General features: G+C 34.9%; 3 protein-coding genes and 1 non-coding gene across 4 annotated transcripts; 3 read left to right on the forward strand and 1 right to left on the reverse strand.

The window, feature by feature from the left end:
* Positions 1-1,253: 1,253 nt before the first annotated feature.
* Positions 1,254-2,917, forward strand: LOC121238196. The gene is made up of 4 exons (XM_041135035.1): positions 1,254-1,569; positions 1,754-2,189; positions 2,321-2,518; positions 2,671-2,917. Exons 1-4 carry the CDS (start codon positions 1,254-1,256, stop codon positions 2,915-2,917), a joined length of 1,197 nt encoding a protein of 398 aa, XP_040990969.1.
* A 2,170-nt stretch (positions 2,918-5,087) lies between these two features.
* On the forward strand, positions 5,088-5,585 carry LOC121238198. The gene has a single exon (XM_041135036.1). It carries the CDS (start codon positions 5,088-5,090, stop codon positions 5,583-5,585), a length of 498 nt encoding a protein of 165 aa, XP_040990970.1.
* Positions 5,586-5,920: 335 nt separating this feature from the next.
* On the forward strand, positions 5,921-5,993 carry TRNAK-UUU. The gene has a single exon. It is a non-coding gene; the product is annotated as a tRNA-Lys (tRNA).
* Positions 5,994-6,713: 720 nt separating this feature from the next.
* On the reverse strand, positions 6,714-10,457 carry LOC121238319 (flavonoid 3',5'-hydroxylase 2-like). Its single transcript, XM_041135156.1, has 2 exons — positions 9,461-10,457; positions 6,714-7,518 (listed from the first exon to the last, which is right to left on the reverse strand). Exons 1-2 carry the CDS (start codon positions 10,442-10,444, stop codon positions 6,886-6,888), a joined length of 1,617 nt encoding a protein of 538 aa, XP_040991090.1. The 5' UTR covers positions 10,445-10,457; the 3' UTR covers positions 6,714-6,885.
* Positions 10,458-15,767: the final 5,310 nt, after the last annotated feature.

The raw sequence follows: 15,767 nt of genomic DNA on the forward strand, positions 1-15,767 counted from the left end.
GGAAACAGACCAAATTACTAATGCTGCAAATTAGGAACCGGCCAATAACGACATGAATCAATCAAACGTTGAATATTTAACTTAAGTTCATTAACATGTTGAATCAATTTTTGAACTTAAAAAAAAAAAAAGAGTTGGGTTAAATATGAGAGAGAAAACAAAGAAGGGGGAAGGAAATAATGTCTTTTAAGAGTACGTTCATTTTATTTAAAATCTTATGTACAATAAGTTAATAACATCATTTGATCATGCCTATAATGTATAATGTTATTTATAACATCAAAGAGCAGGCAAACGCATGGCAGTTATCATTCTGGGGCAAACAAAGAGCAGATATTTGATCAGTCATTTATATGGCTATTAACAACAAATCATGAGAACTAGAAGAACCAAAACGTAAATACTCAAAAATTTAATCCAAAAAAAAAAAATCCATGTTTAACAAAAAAGAGCAGATCTAGAAAAATAATTGCATATACTCTATACACACATAAGATTTGTTCAAAGGCATTGCTCATAAATCGAGAGAGAAGAGAGACTTACCAAAGTGAGAGAGAGAAGAGAGACTTACCGATCGAAAGTTCGGCCAGCGGTGACGGTGAGAGAGAGAGACGACAGCAAAACTTGAAAGAGAAGGCTAGAGTTTCATGGCTCGAGGGGGAGGGGGAGAGAGAGAGAGAGAGAGAGAGAGAGAGGAGAGTAGAGAGAAGATTAATGAAGGGTCAATATTATCATTTCAAATCACATGGGTGGGGGCTTAGAGTTAGACTTAGTTGTTTTTTTTTTTTTTTTTATTAAAACGGGTACCAGGGTTAAAATCCGATACCCGGGTGTAATACCGTAACCGGCCTGGGTTGGGCCAGTCAGTGGTGATGTGGGTTCCGAGTTGGAACCTAGTTATTCGGGTTCCGGACTGGGCAGGATAAAAATTTGGCCTGGATGAACAATCTTAGGTATTGGGCACGTGCCTCTCAAGTCTCCTCCCACTAATAGAAACAAAAAATAGGACATAACAAAATGTCTTTACATGTAAGATCGAAACAATATCAATAACAAAGGTAGTTTGTCCATCCTCGTTCAGACATTTTATCAAACACTTGAAAATAAGCTTACTTGCTGCATGAGGGTTCGAGGAAGTACAAATACAGGATTGAATTCATTCTTTATCATGTTATTATTATTTAGGAAAATAACCTTTCAAAAATGTAACTTGTAAGATAAGAGGCAATAAGGAGGAAAGAGTTAGGCTTAGTATGGGTAGTGACAAGGTAGATAAGAGGAGGGTACAGAAGAGGAGGGCATGGGCTAAACACAAACCAGAAGGGGTAGTCTCAAAAAAGAATTCACAAAAGAAAAGGGACGGGGTTGAGATGGAAGGTATGGGTGGTGACAAGGTATGCATGAGAAGGAAAGGGTTTGGTATGGCTAAAATGCCTATTGTAGTGGCAGAGGCTGTGATTAGCCTCGCCAATCATCATGAAACTCTTGAGCTGGAACTGCCGAGGGTTGGGGAACCCTCGGACAGTTCAAGACCTCTGCTCTATAGCAGAGAAGTCAAGACTCAACATAGTTTTTATTATAGAAACTAAACTCAACAATAAGAAATGTGATAGAATAAGAAGAAGGTTGATGTGTGATGGGTGTTTTGGAGTGGATGCAGTTGGAAGGGGGGGATTGGTCTTGGTTTGGAATGATAAGGTGTAGTTGGAAATTGTAAACTTTTCCCAAAAGCACATTAATGTATGGGTTGTAGGAGAAGGGGAGAATAGATGGTTGTTGACTTGTTTTTATGGCCCACCTGAAATTGTGAAGATGAAAGAGGCATGGTTGTTGCTTAAAACTATGAAATCTAGTGGTAATGAGGGGTGGTTTATAGTGGGAGAATTCAATGAAATTATCACAAATGATGAGAAGTGGGGAGGGAAGGCTTGGCCTGAGGGTCAAATGAAACTGTTTAGAGAATTGAAGAGTGATGGGAACTTGTATGATTTGGGATGGAGGGGGGACAAGTACACTTGTAGCAATTCCCATACAGATGCAACCTTTACTAAAGAAAGGTTAGATAGAGCTATGGCGAATCCCCAATGGATGAACACCTATATTGAGGCCTGGGTGGAAGTAATGGTGGCCAGAACTTCTGATCATAAGCCACTATTGGTCCATATTGAGATCAAGATAAAGGGTTGCAAGTAAGGCAGAGGAAAAGAGGTTTCAAATATGAGGCTAGTTGGGGTTTGGAAGAGGATTGTGAAGTGATATTAAAAGAGGCTTGGAGAAGGACTGAGTCACCAAATGTTATTGGACTTCTGAATGATAGCAGGAAAGCCTTTCAGAGGTGGAATAAGAATAGGAAGCAGAGAAATGGGAAGGAAGTAGAGGAAAAAACAAAGATCTTACAGAGTTTACAGGCTGTGAAAAATGGGAGCAATGTGGAGGAAATCAGAAAGGTTTCCAAAGAGTTGCATCTAGCATTAGAGAAGGAAGATCTTTGGTGGAAACAACGAGCCAAGAGAAATTGGTACAAGACAGAGATAGAAATACTAAATATTTCCATGCGTGTGCCAATCAAAGAAGGAAAAGAAATTTCATTAAAGAAGTGGAAAATGAAAGCAGCAGATCTTTTGTTGGTTTTAAGAAGGTGGAAGAAACTTTTAGAGGGTTTTTTGGCAGGCTGTTTCAAACTACAAAACCAAGTCCAGACAACATTGAAAGATGTCTTGTGGGCATGAATAAGAGGGTAACCATAGAAATGAATGAAAGGTTGTCAAAAAGGTTCACATCAGTAGAAGTAGAGGAAGCAGTGAAACAAATGGCTCCATTAAAAGCCTCTAGACCAGATGGATTTGGTCCTTGTTTCTATCAAAATCATTGGGGTGTAGTGGCTGAAGAAGTGAGTAGAGCTGCACTAGATACTTGAATGGTAACCCTATTAATCCCTGCCTCAATTATACCTATATAGCTTTGATCCCAAAAATTGAATCCCCCAAAAAAGTTACTGAATACAAACCCATAAGTCAGTGTAATGTAATGTACAAAATAGTTTCTAGAGTAATTACAAATATGCTCAAATATGTCTTAGCTAAGATAATCTCCCATTCTCAAAGTGCTTTCTTGCTTGGTAGAATGATAAACGACAATATATGGTGGCCTATGAGTTATTGCACTCAATGAAGAGCATAAAGAAAGGGAAATAGGAAGTATGGCCATGAAGTTAGACATGTCTAAGGCCTATGTTCGTGTGAAGTGGGATTTTTTGGAGGTTGTGTTGACTAAACTTGGGTTCTGTGATCAGTGGGTAGAGTTGGTGATGAAATGTGTAAAACCTATCTCATACTCAGTTTTGATCAATGGGGTACTCGGCCATAAGTTGTGGCCTTCAAGAGGATTGAGACAAGGTGACTCCTTGTCACCTTATCTATTCATTGCCTATGCTGAGGGACTAAGGAGTTTGATGGATTTTTATGAGAAGAGTAAGCTTACAAGAGGGGTGCAAGTGGCTCAAGGGGGAACTAGTATCAATCATCTGCATTTTGTAGATGATTGTATCTAATTTGGAAGAGCAAACATTGAGGAATGGAGGAAAATCCAAGAAGTATTGCTTGTATATGAGAAGACCTCTGGATAGGTCCTTAACAAAGACAAAACTTCTGTGTTTTTTAGCAACAATACTCAATTGTCAGTTAAGCAGGCCATAAAGGAAGCTGGTAATTCTTTTGTCTGTGATACCTATGAAAAATATCTTGGACTTCCTGCTATGGTAGGGAGATCAAGGTTTAACACTTTCAAAAACCTTAAAAAGAAGATCTGATAGAAAATGTCTAGTTGGAAAAACAATTTCTTGTCTCAAGCTGGGAAATAATTGCTCATTAAGGCGGTGTTGCAGTCCATCCCAACTTACACTATGGGGGTCATTAAACTCCCAAATAAATTGTGCAAGGAGATCAATGTAATGCTCTCTAAATTTTGGTGGGGGAGACAGCAGTAGGGGAAAGGGATGCTGTGGAGGAAATGAGAGAATATGAGTATGCAAAAAGGGAGAGGGGAATGTGATTAAGGGATTTAGAGAGTTTTAATGTTGCACTTCTTGCTAAACAAGGGTGGAAGATATTCAAATACCCTTTTTCCTTAGTAGCAGTGTTACTTGAAGAAAAATATTTTAGACATGGAAGTTTTTTGGATGTTAAGTTGGGCACTCATCCTTCTCTGGTCTGGAGGAGCATATGATCTGCCAGGGACCTCTTGAAAGAATGGTTAAGGTGGAAAGTGTGGGATGGAAAGGAGATAAATATATGGGGATCAAAATGGCTTCCTAGACCCATTTCATATGCTGTATAGTCCCCAGTGACCATGTTGCAGAATGATGCCAAAATTGAAGAATTGATTGTTAGTCAGAAGGGAGAATGGGATGAAACAAAAATCAGAGCCATCTTTTTTGTTGAAGAAATTGAATAGATCCTTATCTTGCCTTTGAGCAGAGGTAGAGCAAATGACAAGATCTTTTGGGGACCAGCTAAGAAGGGTTTGTTTACGGTTAGAAGTGCTTACTTTTTACACTTGGAGTTAAAAGAGAGAAGAAAAGGAGAGAGCTCATCAAAGAGGAAAGTAGATGACAGATGGAGGAGCATATGGGACCTTGAGGTGCCAGGCGTGACAAAGCTATTTTTATGGAAAGCTGCAAATAACTTGCTGCCAAAAGAGAATTTGTACAAGAGGAAGGTGACAGTGGATAAAAGATGCCCTATGTGTGATGCAGAAGAAGAATCTCTCATACATGTGTTGTGGGAGTGCCTTGCAGCAATGACTTATGGGGTATGGATGCAAGTTATGTCAAGAAATGGACTAGATCAGAAATGGACTTCCTGGAACTATGGGAGCAACTCAGGAGCAGACTAAACAAAAGTCAGTTGGAAGAGATAGCAATGATGTTAAGAAAAGTCTGGCTTAGGAGAAATGAATGGATTTTTGAAAAGAGATTGGGTTGCCCCAGAAACTCCTTCATTGCTACAAGGGCAGCTCTACAAGAGTACCATGAATCTTAGATTTAAGTTCATCAAGGAAGGCAGAATGGTGCACAACAGAGTAATTCAATGCAGCAGTTGGTGGCTTGGGAAAAACCATCAAGGGTTTTTGTTAAGGTTAATTGTGATGCTTCTTTAGATATAAAAAGGAAGAGAATGAGGATTGAGATTATGATAAGGGATGGAGAAGGAGAGGCTTTGGTGGATGTGTGTGATCATAAGACTAATGTGGGGAATGCAACAGTTACAGAAAGTTTTGCCTTGAGGAAAGTAGTGGAACTGTACTTAGACCTCAACATTCAAAATGCCATTTTCGAGGGTGATGCAAAGGGAGTGATCGAGGCTGTACATAGTGAAGATGAAGCCGTATTTGATTTTAGTTCTATTATTGAAGATGTTAAGTTTCATTTCAGAATTAGGACAGATTGGTTTTTACAATTTGCTACTAGAAAAAAGAATATGATAGCTCATACTTTAGCAAAAAAAGCTTTAGAGATGGTGGAAGAACAAGTTTGGATAGAAGAGGTTCTGGGATGCCTGTTTGGTGATACAAACTGTAACACGTAAAGATGAATGGAAAGTCTCTGAGGTTATTTTCAAAAAAAAAATATCAAGGAGGAAAGAGGGGGAGAAAATGGGCGTCGAGCAGCATTAAGGGGCTGGGTTATTGGACGGCTTGAGTTGGGCGTACAGGCACCGAATGTATCTGGCTTTACCACAATTAGTCGGATCATTTTGCCCGAAAAGGGAGTAAATCATGGATTTTTTCTTTGGCATTATTGTAGCAAAACGAAGCTGGGCTTTTTGCGGCCCGATGATAATACAGACAAGTGGGAGAGGATGGAAGGCTTTTTTTCGTTGTTTGAAGTAATATAACTATATTGAAACCATCTGAACGTCCAGCCGTCTTAGCTCAGTCGGTAGAGCGCATGGCTTTTAACCATGTGGTCGTGGGTTCGAATCCCACAGACGGCGAGTTCACTCTTTTTAAAGTTCTTTTTAAGGCTTTGTTTGGTAATTAAAGTCATTTCAATTCAACATTACAACTTTTTCAAATTCTAATATAAAATATAATAAATAATTCAACTTTTTTAAATTTTAAAATAATAATAATATTAAAAAATAATATTCTAACAACATTTTATCATCTAAACTCAACTCAGTTCAACGTCTAAACACAACCTAAATCTCTGCGAGACCCAAAACCTGCTTTTGTTGGTGAGGCAATATTATCAGCTAATTCCATGGTACATTTAAAAAAATTATCTTTGTTTTCATAATTAATCTCATTTTATCTAATTATTATAAATTTTTTAACTTTTTATAAAAAATTTGACTTTTATAGATTACAAAACAAAAATAATATTAACATTAGACAAATCGATTTTATTTTACAAATCAGGTTCGATACGCTCCTCCGTCTGTCATCTATTCGCAAAATATTGCAAAACAAAAATAATATTAACATTAGACAAATCGATTTTATTTTACAAATCAGGTTCGATACGCTCCTCCGTCTGTCATCTATTCGCAATATATTGCAAATCGTTCAATTTGCTGTCACGCCTGGGACAAATCGATCTGCGATGTATTCGCAGGCGTGACAGCACATTAATTAAGAGTGGGACAAGTCGAATTTTTGTTTTTAATGTTTTTGTTCTTTCCCCAGCTGGCGGGTTAAAAACGTCACGATCCATTCATAAAGCCACATAACGTCTCAAATACTAACATTAAGTAGACCAACATACGTACAGACAACAGCATTCATGTGGAAAGATAATCAGCTGACAATAAAAGGCAACAGATTGCCAATAAAGGTCTTATTAAATAGATCAACAACCAGCAACCTCTAGACTTTGACTCGTGATCAAGAAGCATATGCACCCAAAGACAGACGTGGGCTAACTATAGCTGCAAGGGGAACGGCTTTCTGCAAGGCAAGTCCAAAGGATTCCTCCATGTTTAGGTCAACAGTACCTTTCGGTAATTTCCAGTCAAAAGAGTGAACCAATGTCCCAAGAATGTACTCCACTAGCACAATTCCCATCCTAGTCCCAGCACAGATCCTCCTTCCAGCTCCAAATGGGATCAACTCGAAATCATTCCCTCTTGGGTCGATTTTTGCATTTTTTCCTGTTAAAAACCTTTCTGGTGTAAAGTCCAAGGGGTTTTCCCACACGTCAGGGTCTCTTCCTATTGCCCAAATGTTCACACTAAGCCTAGTGTTCTTGGGAATGTAGTAGCCATTAACCTCGCATGCTTGGGTTGAGACCCGGGGCAGGTTTAGAGGCGTAGACGGGTGCTTTCGCATGGTTTCTTTGCATATGGCCTGAAGATATGGGAGCTTTGATATGTCTGCTTCCTCCAGGCGTCGGTTCTTTCCAATCACTCGATCCATCTCCTCGTGCGCCCGCCTCAGGATGCTTGGGTTTTTCAACATCTCCGCTAGTGCCCACTCTATTATGCTTGATGATGTATCAGTTCCGGCCGTAAATAAGTTCTTCAAATAATAATAATAATAAATCATCAGAAAACAGTCATCATCACGAGATCGTATAATATTATTAACAGGGGGATTTTTTTTTTTCCATATTTTTTAAACATCTTTAAATATATTTAAAAAAAAACCAATTCACTAATAAATACTTCTTTAATTATTAATTTTTTTAAATAAAAATAAAAATAGTATCAGTCGATTTGGGGGTCTAGTTCCTCGGTCCGCAGCATTTTCCTTAATACATATTGTACATGCCTTCATACATATATATATATATATTATAAATATTCATGTGATAGAGTAATGGTACATACTGTCGTGAAATATTATGTAAGTATTACACAATTATTTTAAAAAAAAGTAAAGTTTAATATTAAAAAGTTAATTCTTTTTTTTTTTTATAGATCTTATATTTACTAACTTTTTTTAAAAAAAAATAAATAATATTTACATATTTCACGATTATAAATATTATTTTTCTTATCTCACATAACTAAAGTTATATATATAATAACTTATTAAATCGTTTCCGAAGAGACAGCTAATTAAAAAAATAATGGATACTTGTTTATACCCACTGAATTCCCCAAATTAATCTACGACTCAAATTAGTTATAGTACAAACAAAGAAAAATATATACTATATTATATATATATATATAGAGTTAAGTTGCAATTGATTCCTAAATTTAGCTGAACTAAATCTAATTTTAAGATAAGTCTAACATCTAAATCCTAACTCTCAAATTACTAAACTCATCTCAACTTAAAACCTTATTATACATAAGATCCACAACTATTTTCAACTTAAAACATCTTTATACGTAAAACCCACAACCTTTTTTAATTTTTCATAAAAGTACTAAACTCATCTTAACATTCAAATATATTTTAAACTCAATTTAGATAAATTTCACATAATTTATTTTATTACTCAACTCATTATTATTTATAAAGAACTAAATTCAATTGAGTTTACTTTAACATCTAAATACAGTCTTAATATTACAAAAAAATATTTTTTACGAATTACGAGGTGAATTTTGTTTTTACGACGGATGAATTAAACAATTTAGTTGTGCTTTGTCCATGCGATGATTTGATATAAAAATTAAATAAAATATTATATTTTATTATTATTATTTTAAAATTTATAAAAAATACATTATTTATTATATTTTATATAAAAACTTTAAAAGAATTTATAAAAGGTGGCTGTAGAGCCACCGCTGAGCCCCCAATAGCGTAAAATATTGTGTTTTTTTATTTTACTTTTTTATACATTTATTTTTTGAACACTATAAAATATTATTAAAAAATATTTACTTAATCATTAAATAAAAAAAAATATATTAAAATAATTAAAAATATATATAACAGGACCGGGAGCGAAACCGGAAGCGGTGAGAGAAGCTTTACTCCTTTATAAAACACTTTTCCTATCCAATCTTAAGCTACGGCGCGAGCTTTTAAAGTTAGAGCGCCCAGCAGCAGACATGACACGTAATATTGTCACTGGTCAGAGGTTATCCACATCTAGATCCTAGCTACGTACCTACCTGGCACCTTTCCAAAATTAAAAACGACTACTTCCTAATTAAAAAAAGTTATGAAATTACAGTTAACCCTTCATTAATTGAATACTTTAATTAACATGAACAATGACAGGCTTATTATCTTATTATTATTTATCTATTATTTTTTTTTATTTAATTTTTATTTTATTTAATAATTAAGAAAGTGAGTATTAATAAAATTATATATTTTTTTAATTTTTTTTATTAATTAAGAATATTAAAAAAATACTTAATAATAATAATAATAATAAAATAAAAATATTTAAAATATACTTAAATAATAAATAAATAGATAATAATAGAATAGTAAGTTTATCACTATCCAATTAACATACTCTCGATTAGTGACGAATATTATACGTACGTACCAACAGGAGGGCCTTAATGTTGGTCAAGCTCAGCCTCTCGTCTGCAGAGACGTTGTCTCGGTTAGCCATGACAACGTCTAAGAAATCTGGCTTTCCCTTGCGTTCATGTGCCGAAGCTGAGTGCTCCTCAATCATCTTCGTCAGCAACACATCGAACCGCTTGTGCAAGCGCTTCATTCCTCGCTCAATCCCCTGCAAATCCATCCATGCAATGGATGGTATGAAATCTCCGATGTTAAAGAACCCAGCTGAAGTCATAAGCTCCACCACCATGTCCTTAAACTCGTTCGACTCCAACCCTTTCGTCACAAACACTCGTCGACTCAGTATCACTTGCCCTATCATGTTCGCCATCGCGTACGTCAACATCTCCGGCACCACCACCAGCTCCCCTTGCCTGCTAGACTCGCACATTGCTCTTAGCATGTGCCCGAGCTCGGCCGCTCGAACCTGAGCCCAGTCCTCCAGAGCCTTCCCTCCAAGCATGTGCAAGTTGCTCAACTTCCTAAGCAACTTCCACCTCTGTCCATAGTCTGCAAACACCATGTCCTGAGCATCATACGCCAAATGCGTTGCGCCAGCATTCGGTGGACGGTTTGAGAAATTTAGGTCTAGGGTTTTGAGAAAAGCTCGTGCAGCATCTGGGGTAGAGGCCACGACCATGTTACAAGTGCCCATTTTTAGGTACATAACGGGTCCGTACTGTCGTGACAACTTGGCTAGGGTTGCATGGGGCATGCTTCCTAGTAGGGGAAGAGCCCCTATAACCGGCCAACCTTTAGGGCCCGGTGGCAGTTTTCGAGAACTTTTTCTGAGGAGTGTACGAATGAAAAAGTGGGAGATTAAGAAGAGGAAAATGGCGGTGACAAGTTCCCGGAGAAGAAATATGTCTAGGGCCATGGTGTTGCAGTAGCTAGCAGTAGTGGCCACTAATACTACGGGGTTTTGCAAGTACAGAAAAAAGCAAGGCAGCGTGTGGTACATAAATTAAGTTGCTCCAAGCGGCATGAAATATATAAAGGTTGTGCGGCCATTAATTTAGTACAGCTTTTAATGTTAGGTTGAATCCCACGTGAGTATCGAACAAATTAGTCGCCTCAACTACACTTTCAGAGGACTAAAGTGTACCCATCCACGAGGCCACTGGCCAGGAATGGTAGATGTATACAGTAGGAGCAGTGCTACACCCAGACGGGTCCCGATAAGGGTAAAAATTTTATTTTTATTTTATTTATTTTATTTTTATTTATTTTTATAAAAAATAATTTTTATAAGTTTTAAATAGAGAAGTCTCATATAAGTCATTGTAAAAAAGTAAAACTTACTTAAAAAAGTGTAAAAAAATTATACTTTATTAGTAACAGCCACTTTTTACAAAAAAATTTGTATAAGATTTATCTATTTGAAACTTGTATATAAGATTATTATTTTTTTTATATACTAAATATTAAAAAAAAATTCATAACATTATTAAAAAAAACAGTACTTAGTTAATCACTACGTAAAAAAAGATTATCGAGACTCGTGAATCGGGACTCATACAGTACATATATACATTATACAGTATCTTTCTGGTACATTTCCAGAAAAGTCTTGATCTAGTTCTGGTATTTAAATCCAAACCTACTCTCGTTTTCAATTCCAATCAGAAAAGATACCCAGTAAATAGTAATAACCAAATAGGTTGTGCATGGTTGTGTCAATACGTCGAAAGTTTATTTTTGGGACCATTTTTGTTTGGAATAAAATGAAAATTGTTTCAAAAAATAAGATGTTGGGTCAAAATTCAAAATTCAATCCTAAAAAATGGTGGAAGGTATTTACCGTTTCAAAACATTCAAACGATATATGTAAGGGTGGAAAATTCTATCCCTAATAAAATAACCGTTCGAACGTCGACAAAAAATATTTGAACAAAATAAAATAAACATTTAGATGAATATTATATATGGTCAAACGAGAATTTGGCATGTTAAAGTGGTGAAATTCAACTGGACATTGACTTACCATTCAAACAACATACAACAATGTTCGAACGTCGAAGTTAATCAATGTTAGAACATATAATATATATGATCGAATGGAAAATTGGTAGGTTAAGTCAATAAATTTAGCAGGACAATTGACTTACTATTCGAACAGATTATTATACCGTTCGAACGAATTCGTTAATCAATGCTTGAACGTAAAATAAAGAGTTCGAACAAAGATTTATTACATAAATATCTAGAGAGAATGACTAAACGTTCAAACGTGATATATTTCGTTTGAATGGTTACAGAATACTTACAATTATTGATGGCAACAAAATATCTTACTTAATTATGGATAAATATTTAATTTATATAAAAATTAGAAATTAAATAATAGGAATAATAGAAATCAATAATTAATTTAGATAAGACAAAAATGATTTAGTTCAAAATTAAATTAAATTTACAAAACACCAATAAAATATTATCCATACCATGAACAAAAAAAAAAAAAAAAGTAAATAAAACATATAAACTACTAAGATCCCAACTCTTTGCACACATCCTCGGCTGCAGTTAGGCATGTCTCTAGTTGTGTTAGTCGAGTCCTGATCGTAACATACGTAAGTCAGAGATGCTAGTATTAATTTCTGTACGTAAGTCAGATATGGTAGTATGGATCTTCGTATGCACTACATCAATCATTGCTGATGCCTGTTCGCTGATCTCTGCAAGCACTATATCTCCCATATCCTCACGAGTAGCTGTGCATGATGCCTCAGCCTGCGTGGATATATCACCGGCTGATACTCCACAATCTTTTGGGTTTGCATCTCTTTGAGTATCGACTAGGTCTTAAATAAGACCACGAAAATGAAGTCTCGAGTATCCCTTGCTTTATGATAGAGTGGAGGATTTGATCGGTCTCATCAGCTTCTGAACACGCTCAATAATATTTGGCCCCGACATGTAGCAAAAATCATGTGATTAGGATCCCAATTGGCAATATATTCGTCGTAATGTACCCGGCCTCTGATCGAATCCTATTGAATATATAACCCACTAGATTGAAAGGAACCCCACAAGCGACACATATCATAAATTTCGCCCGATCCATGCCAACTTTTGTCTTGTGCTGCCAAGGATCAATGTTGTTGGAGATGATTAAGTTCATGATCTTGAAGAAACCAGATAGATATGCATGTTTAATACTCTTTGTCCCATCATTAGAAGGTATATCTGGACCAACTACCAATTACCTCACCTCATGATCAGTGAGGCCATTGAGTTCTTCTGTATAAGATCCCTCATCCTCAGCCGTCTTCCCATCACTCAAAGTTGGAGACTCTCTGGGTACCACGTTCGGATATACAGTGCGCAATCGAGAAATACGAATAAAATCGGCTAGTTTGTCTGTTGAAAATATAACTAAAGCTCCTCGGTTCGAGATCGTGTATATCCCTTCATCATATGGGCTAGTACCATCGAATTTTTTATAGAACTCAGAGACGATGTCAATATAAAAAATTAGGTCCCATACTTCGTCCTTCTGATCAAGGATTGGTGTCCAACCATGATCAATGAAAACTAATGTCAAGGAATGACCTTCCTAGATAAGAGTCAGAAATCTTCACCTGACTCTCTAATAAAATAGTCCTCTCTCGAACTGTTTCGATGGAGGGTTGCCCTGGTTTGCCACGCTTACCTCCCCAATAAGACATTATCAATATGAAATTTAAAAAATAAAATATATATGCAACATTAGATATAAAATATAATAAATGAATATTCACATAATTATATACTAAATAAAACAATGAGAAACTTTTTTTGTTATACCATTCGATCGAATCCCCAAACCGTTCGAACGTTATAATTTTTACAGTACCGTTCGAATGTGAAACATATATGTTCGAACGCTAAAATTAAATTCAGTTCAAACGTATGGTAAATCGATCAGCCGTTCGACATTTGAGTTCCTACCATTTGAACGAATACAAACTCATTTAAATAGTATATGGATCGAACTTAGTCATGACTGAATCAAATCATTGACCATGAAAACGAAAGGAATCCACCGATTCTTTTCGTTCTTCCACAAATAACAAGCACACAACACTCTCAAAAAGAAAAAAAAAAAGTACACAACGCTCATTTAACTGCTTACGGCGGATTCTCGGCCACCTAATTACTAAGACTATAGACTATAGTGATAATATATAGTTATTTATATAGGATTTTAAATTTTAATTAAATTTTAATTAGTAATTTAGCATATAATACAATATTATTTTATATATAATTATATATATTAGATATCAAAATTATATATAATATAAAAAATCATATAAAAAATTAAAAATATATATATTTATATGAATCGGTTCGGTCCGGTATTAGAAAAATGAAAATCGAAATCAAACCGATTTCGACCGGTTTTGAAAAAACTAGAACTGTTATAGGATCAAACCAATTTAAAACTGGATTGAACTCACTAGTTCGGTTCGATTTGATCTGATTTACCGGTTTACCTATTTTTTTTTTCACCCCTACGCATAATTAGATTTTGAAAACCGATCGGATTTTGTTATATATTTTTGAATATATATGTGTCTGATAATCTTCCAGCTACCGATAAAAACAAGCTAAACTCAATCTCTTTCCATGCAACATAGCCAACTGACAAAAGGAGTCCTTCTAGTGCAACACAGCTATCTAGATAACATCTCAAAGGTCCTATTGATTAGAACTTGTTAACTGGAAGGACTACTTTTGTCACTAGCTAGGTTGTACGTGTCGCATCTTTATCGGAAGAGATTGAGCTGAGCTTGTTCTTATGAGTAGCTGGGAGATTATCATACAATATATATATATATATATATATATATATACACACCCCCATAACGGTAATATTTAGGCCGGGCGTAAACGAGTGAGTTAAGTTTGAGTAGTAGTGGGTTGTTAAACCTTATTTGTTTAAACTTTACCTGAACATGAGTGAAGCTCGAATTTTTCATCCAGTTAGATTTTATGTTCATGATTAATAGCGTATTTAATATTTGAGCAAGTCCGAGCTTTTTCACGAATTGTTTCATGTTGATAAAAATAGATTATTTTTAACTATATTTTATAATTTTAACTACTAATTCTGGCAAACAAACTAATGTTGCATTTTTGCTAATATCTAATTTATAAAGTTGATATATCAATGGTTATCTTTATAAAGATTCGACTAACATATTTAATATTAGGAACATCATGATTTCTTCTAATCTATTTAAATATTTAAATTATTCTCTAATTTATAATTATAGATCAGATAATACTATAATGATAATAAATACAAAATTATTCGAATTTACTCAAGCTAATCTTTATACAAATTATATCGTTTAGTAATCGATCATAACTTTGTGTTAACAAATAACTCATTTTATAACAAACGAATTAGGTCGAAATTGATTTTGATTGAGTTAATGATTGAGTCGATCTTGAGCTACTTATTGAGTAGTCTTGTTTATTTATAGTCCTAATATATAGTACTATAGTACCATTCCTCTATAAAAAAAACAAAAAAAATAAAAAACAAAAAACAAAAAACAGTGAAAAGAAAATTTAATTCGCAATATAAGGAGCATATAAGAGGTGGGCTTCAATATTAGAATATTATAAAACCTTAAAAGAAAAAAAGAAAAAAATATTTGGTCTCATAAAAGTAGGTTTATAAACTGATGACTTGTTGCGTTACAATATTAGAATATTATAAAACCTTTTTGATTATAAAGATCAGTATCTAACATATGATCAAATCTAAACATATCAATTTGTGAAGATTATTTTTATAAATTAAATTTTTGAAGTTAGAATATCAAAGGGCCGATCGATAGAGACTAGAGGTTTGTTTTCTTTATATTTTTGTTTTTGTTTTTTTTTTCCTTTCATTTACAAGATATTTTTGGTTGAATGAAGATTCAGACAACGAATAAGACATGCACTGCATGCCATGCATTATTAATGGACACGACCGATTAATAGGACATGCATGCACCATCGACTCATCATGAAAAGGTTGACAAGATATATATCATGATTTCATGTCTGGATTAACATTAATTGTCATTTTTGTGGCGTCTAAAATAGAATTGAATAGATACAATTATTCAAACAATAATATCAGTTAGATTACAAAACAAAGGAGCTTGCTTCCGAGAAGGTATGCTTGGCAAACAAATTAACCATATATATCGCAGTACGTACGTGTTTGGCGTGCCTAGCTAACTAGTTACAAGTGTGGGGAGAGTGGGTTAGGGGTGGGGTGGCTCAATAAATTTTTT

The sequence above is a fragment of the Juglans microcarpa x Juglans regia genome, chromosome 7D (genome assembly GCF_004785595.1).
Source record: "Juglans microcarpa x Juglans regia isolate MS1-56 chromosome 7D, Jm3101_v1.0, whole genome shotgun sequence".
Taxonomy (NCBI): domain Eukaryota; kingdom Viridiplantae; phylum Streptophyta; class Magnoliopsida; order Fagales; family Juglandaceae; genus Juglans; species Juglans microcarpa x Juglans regia.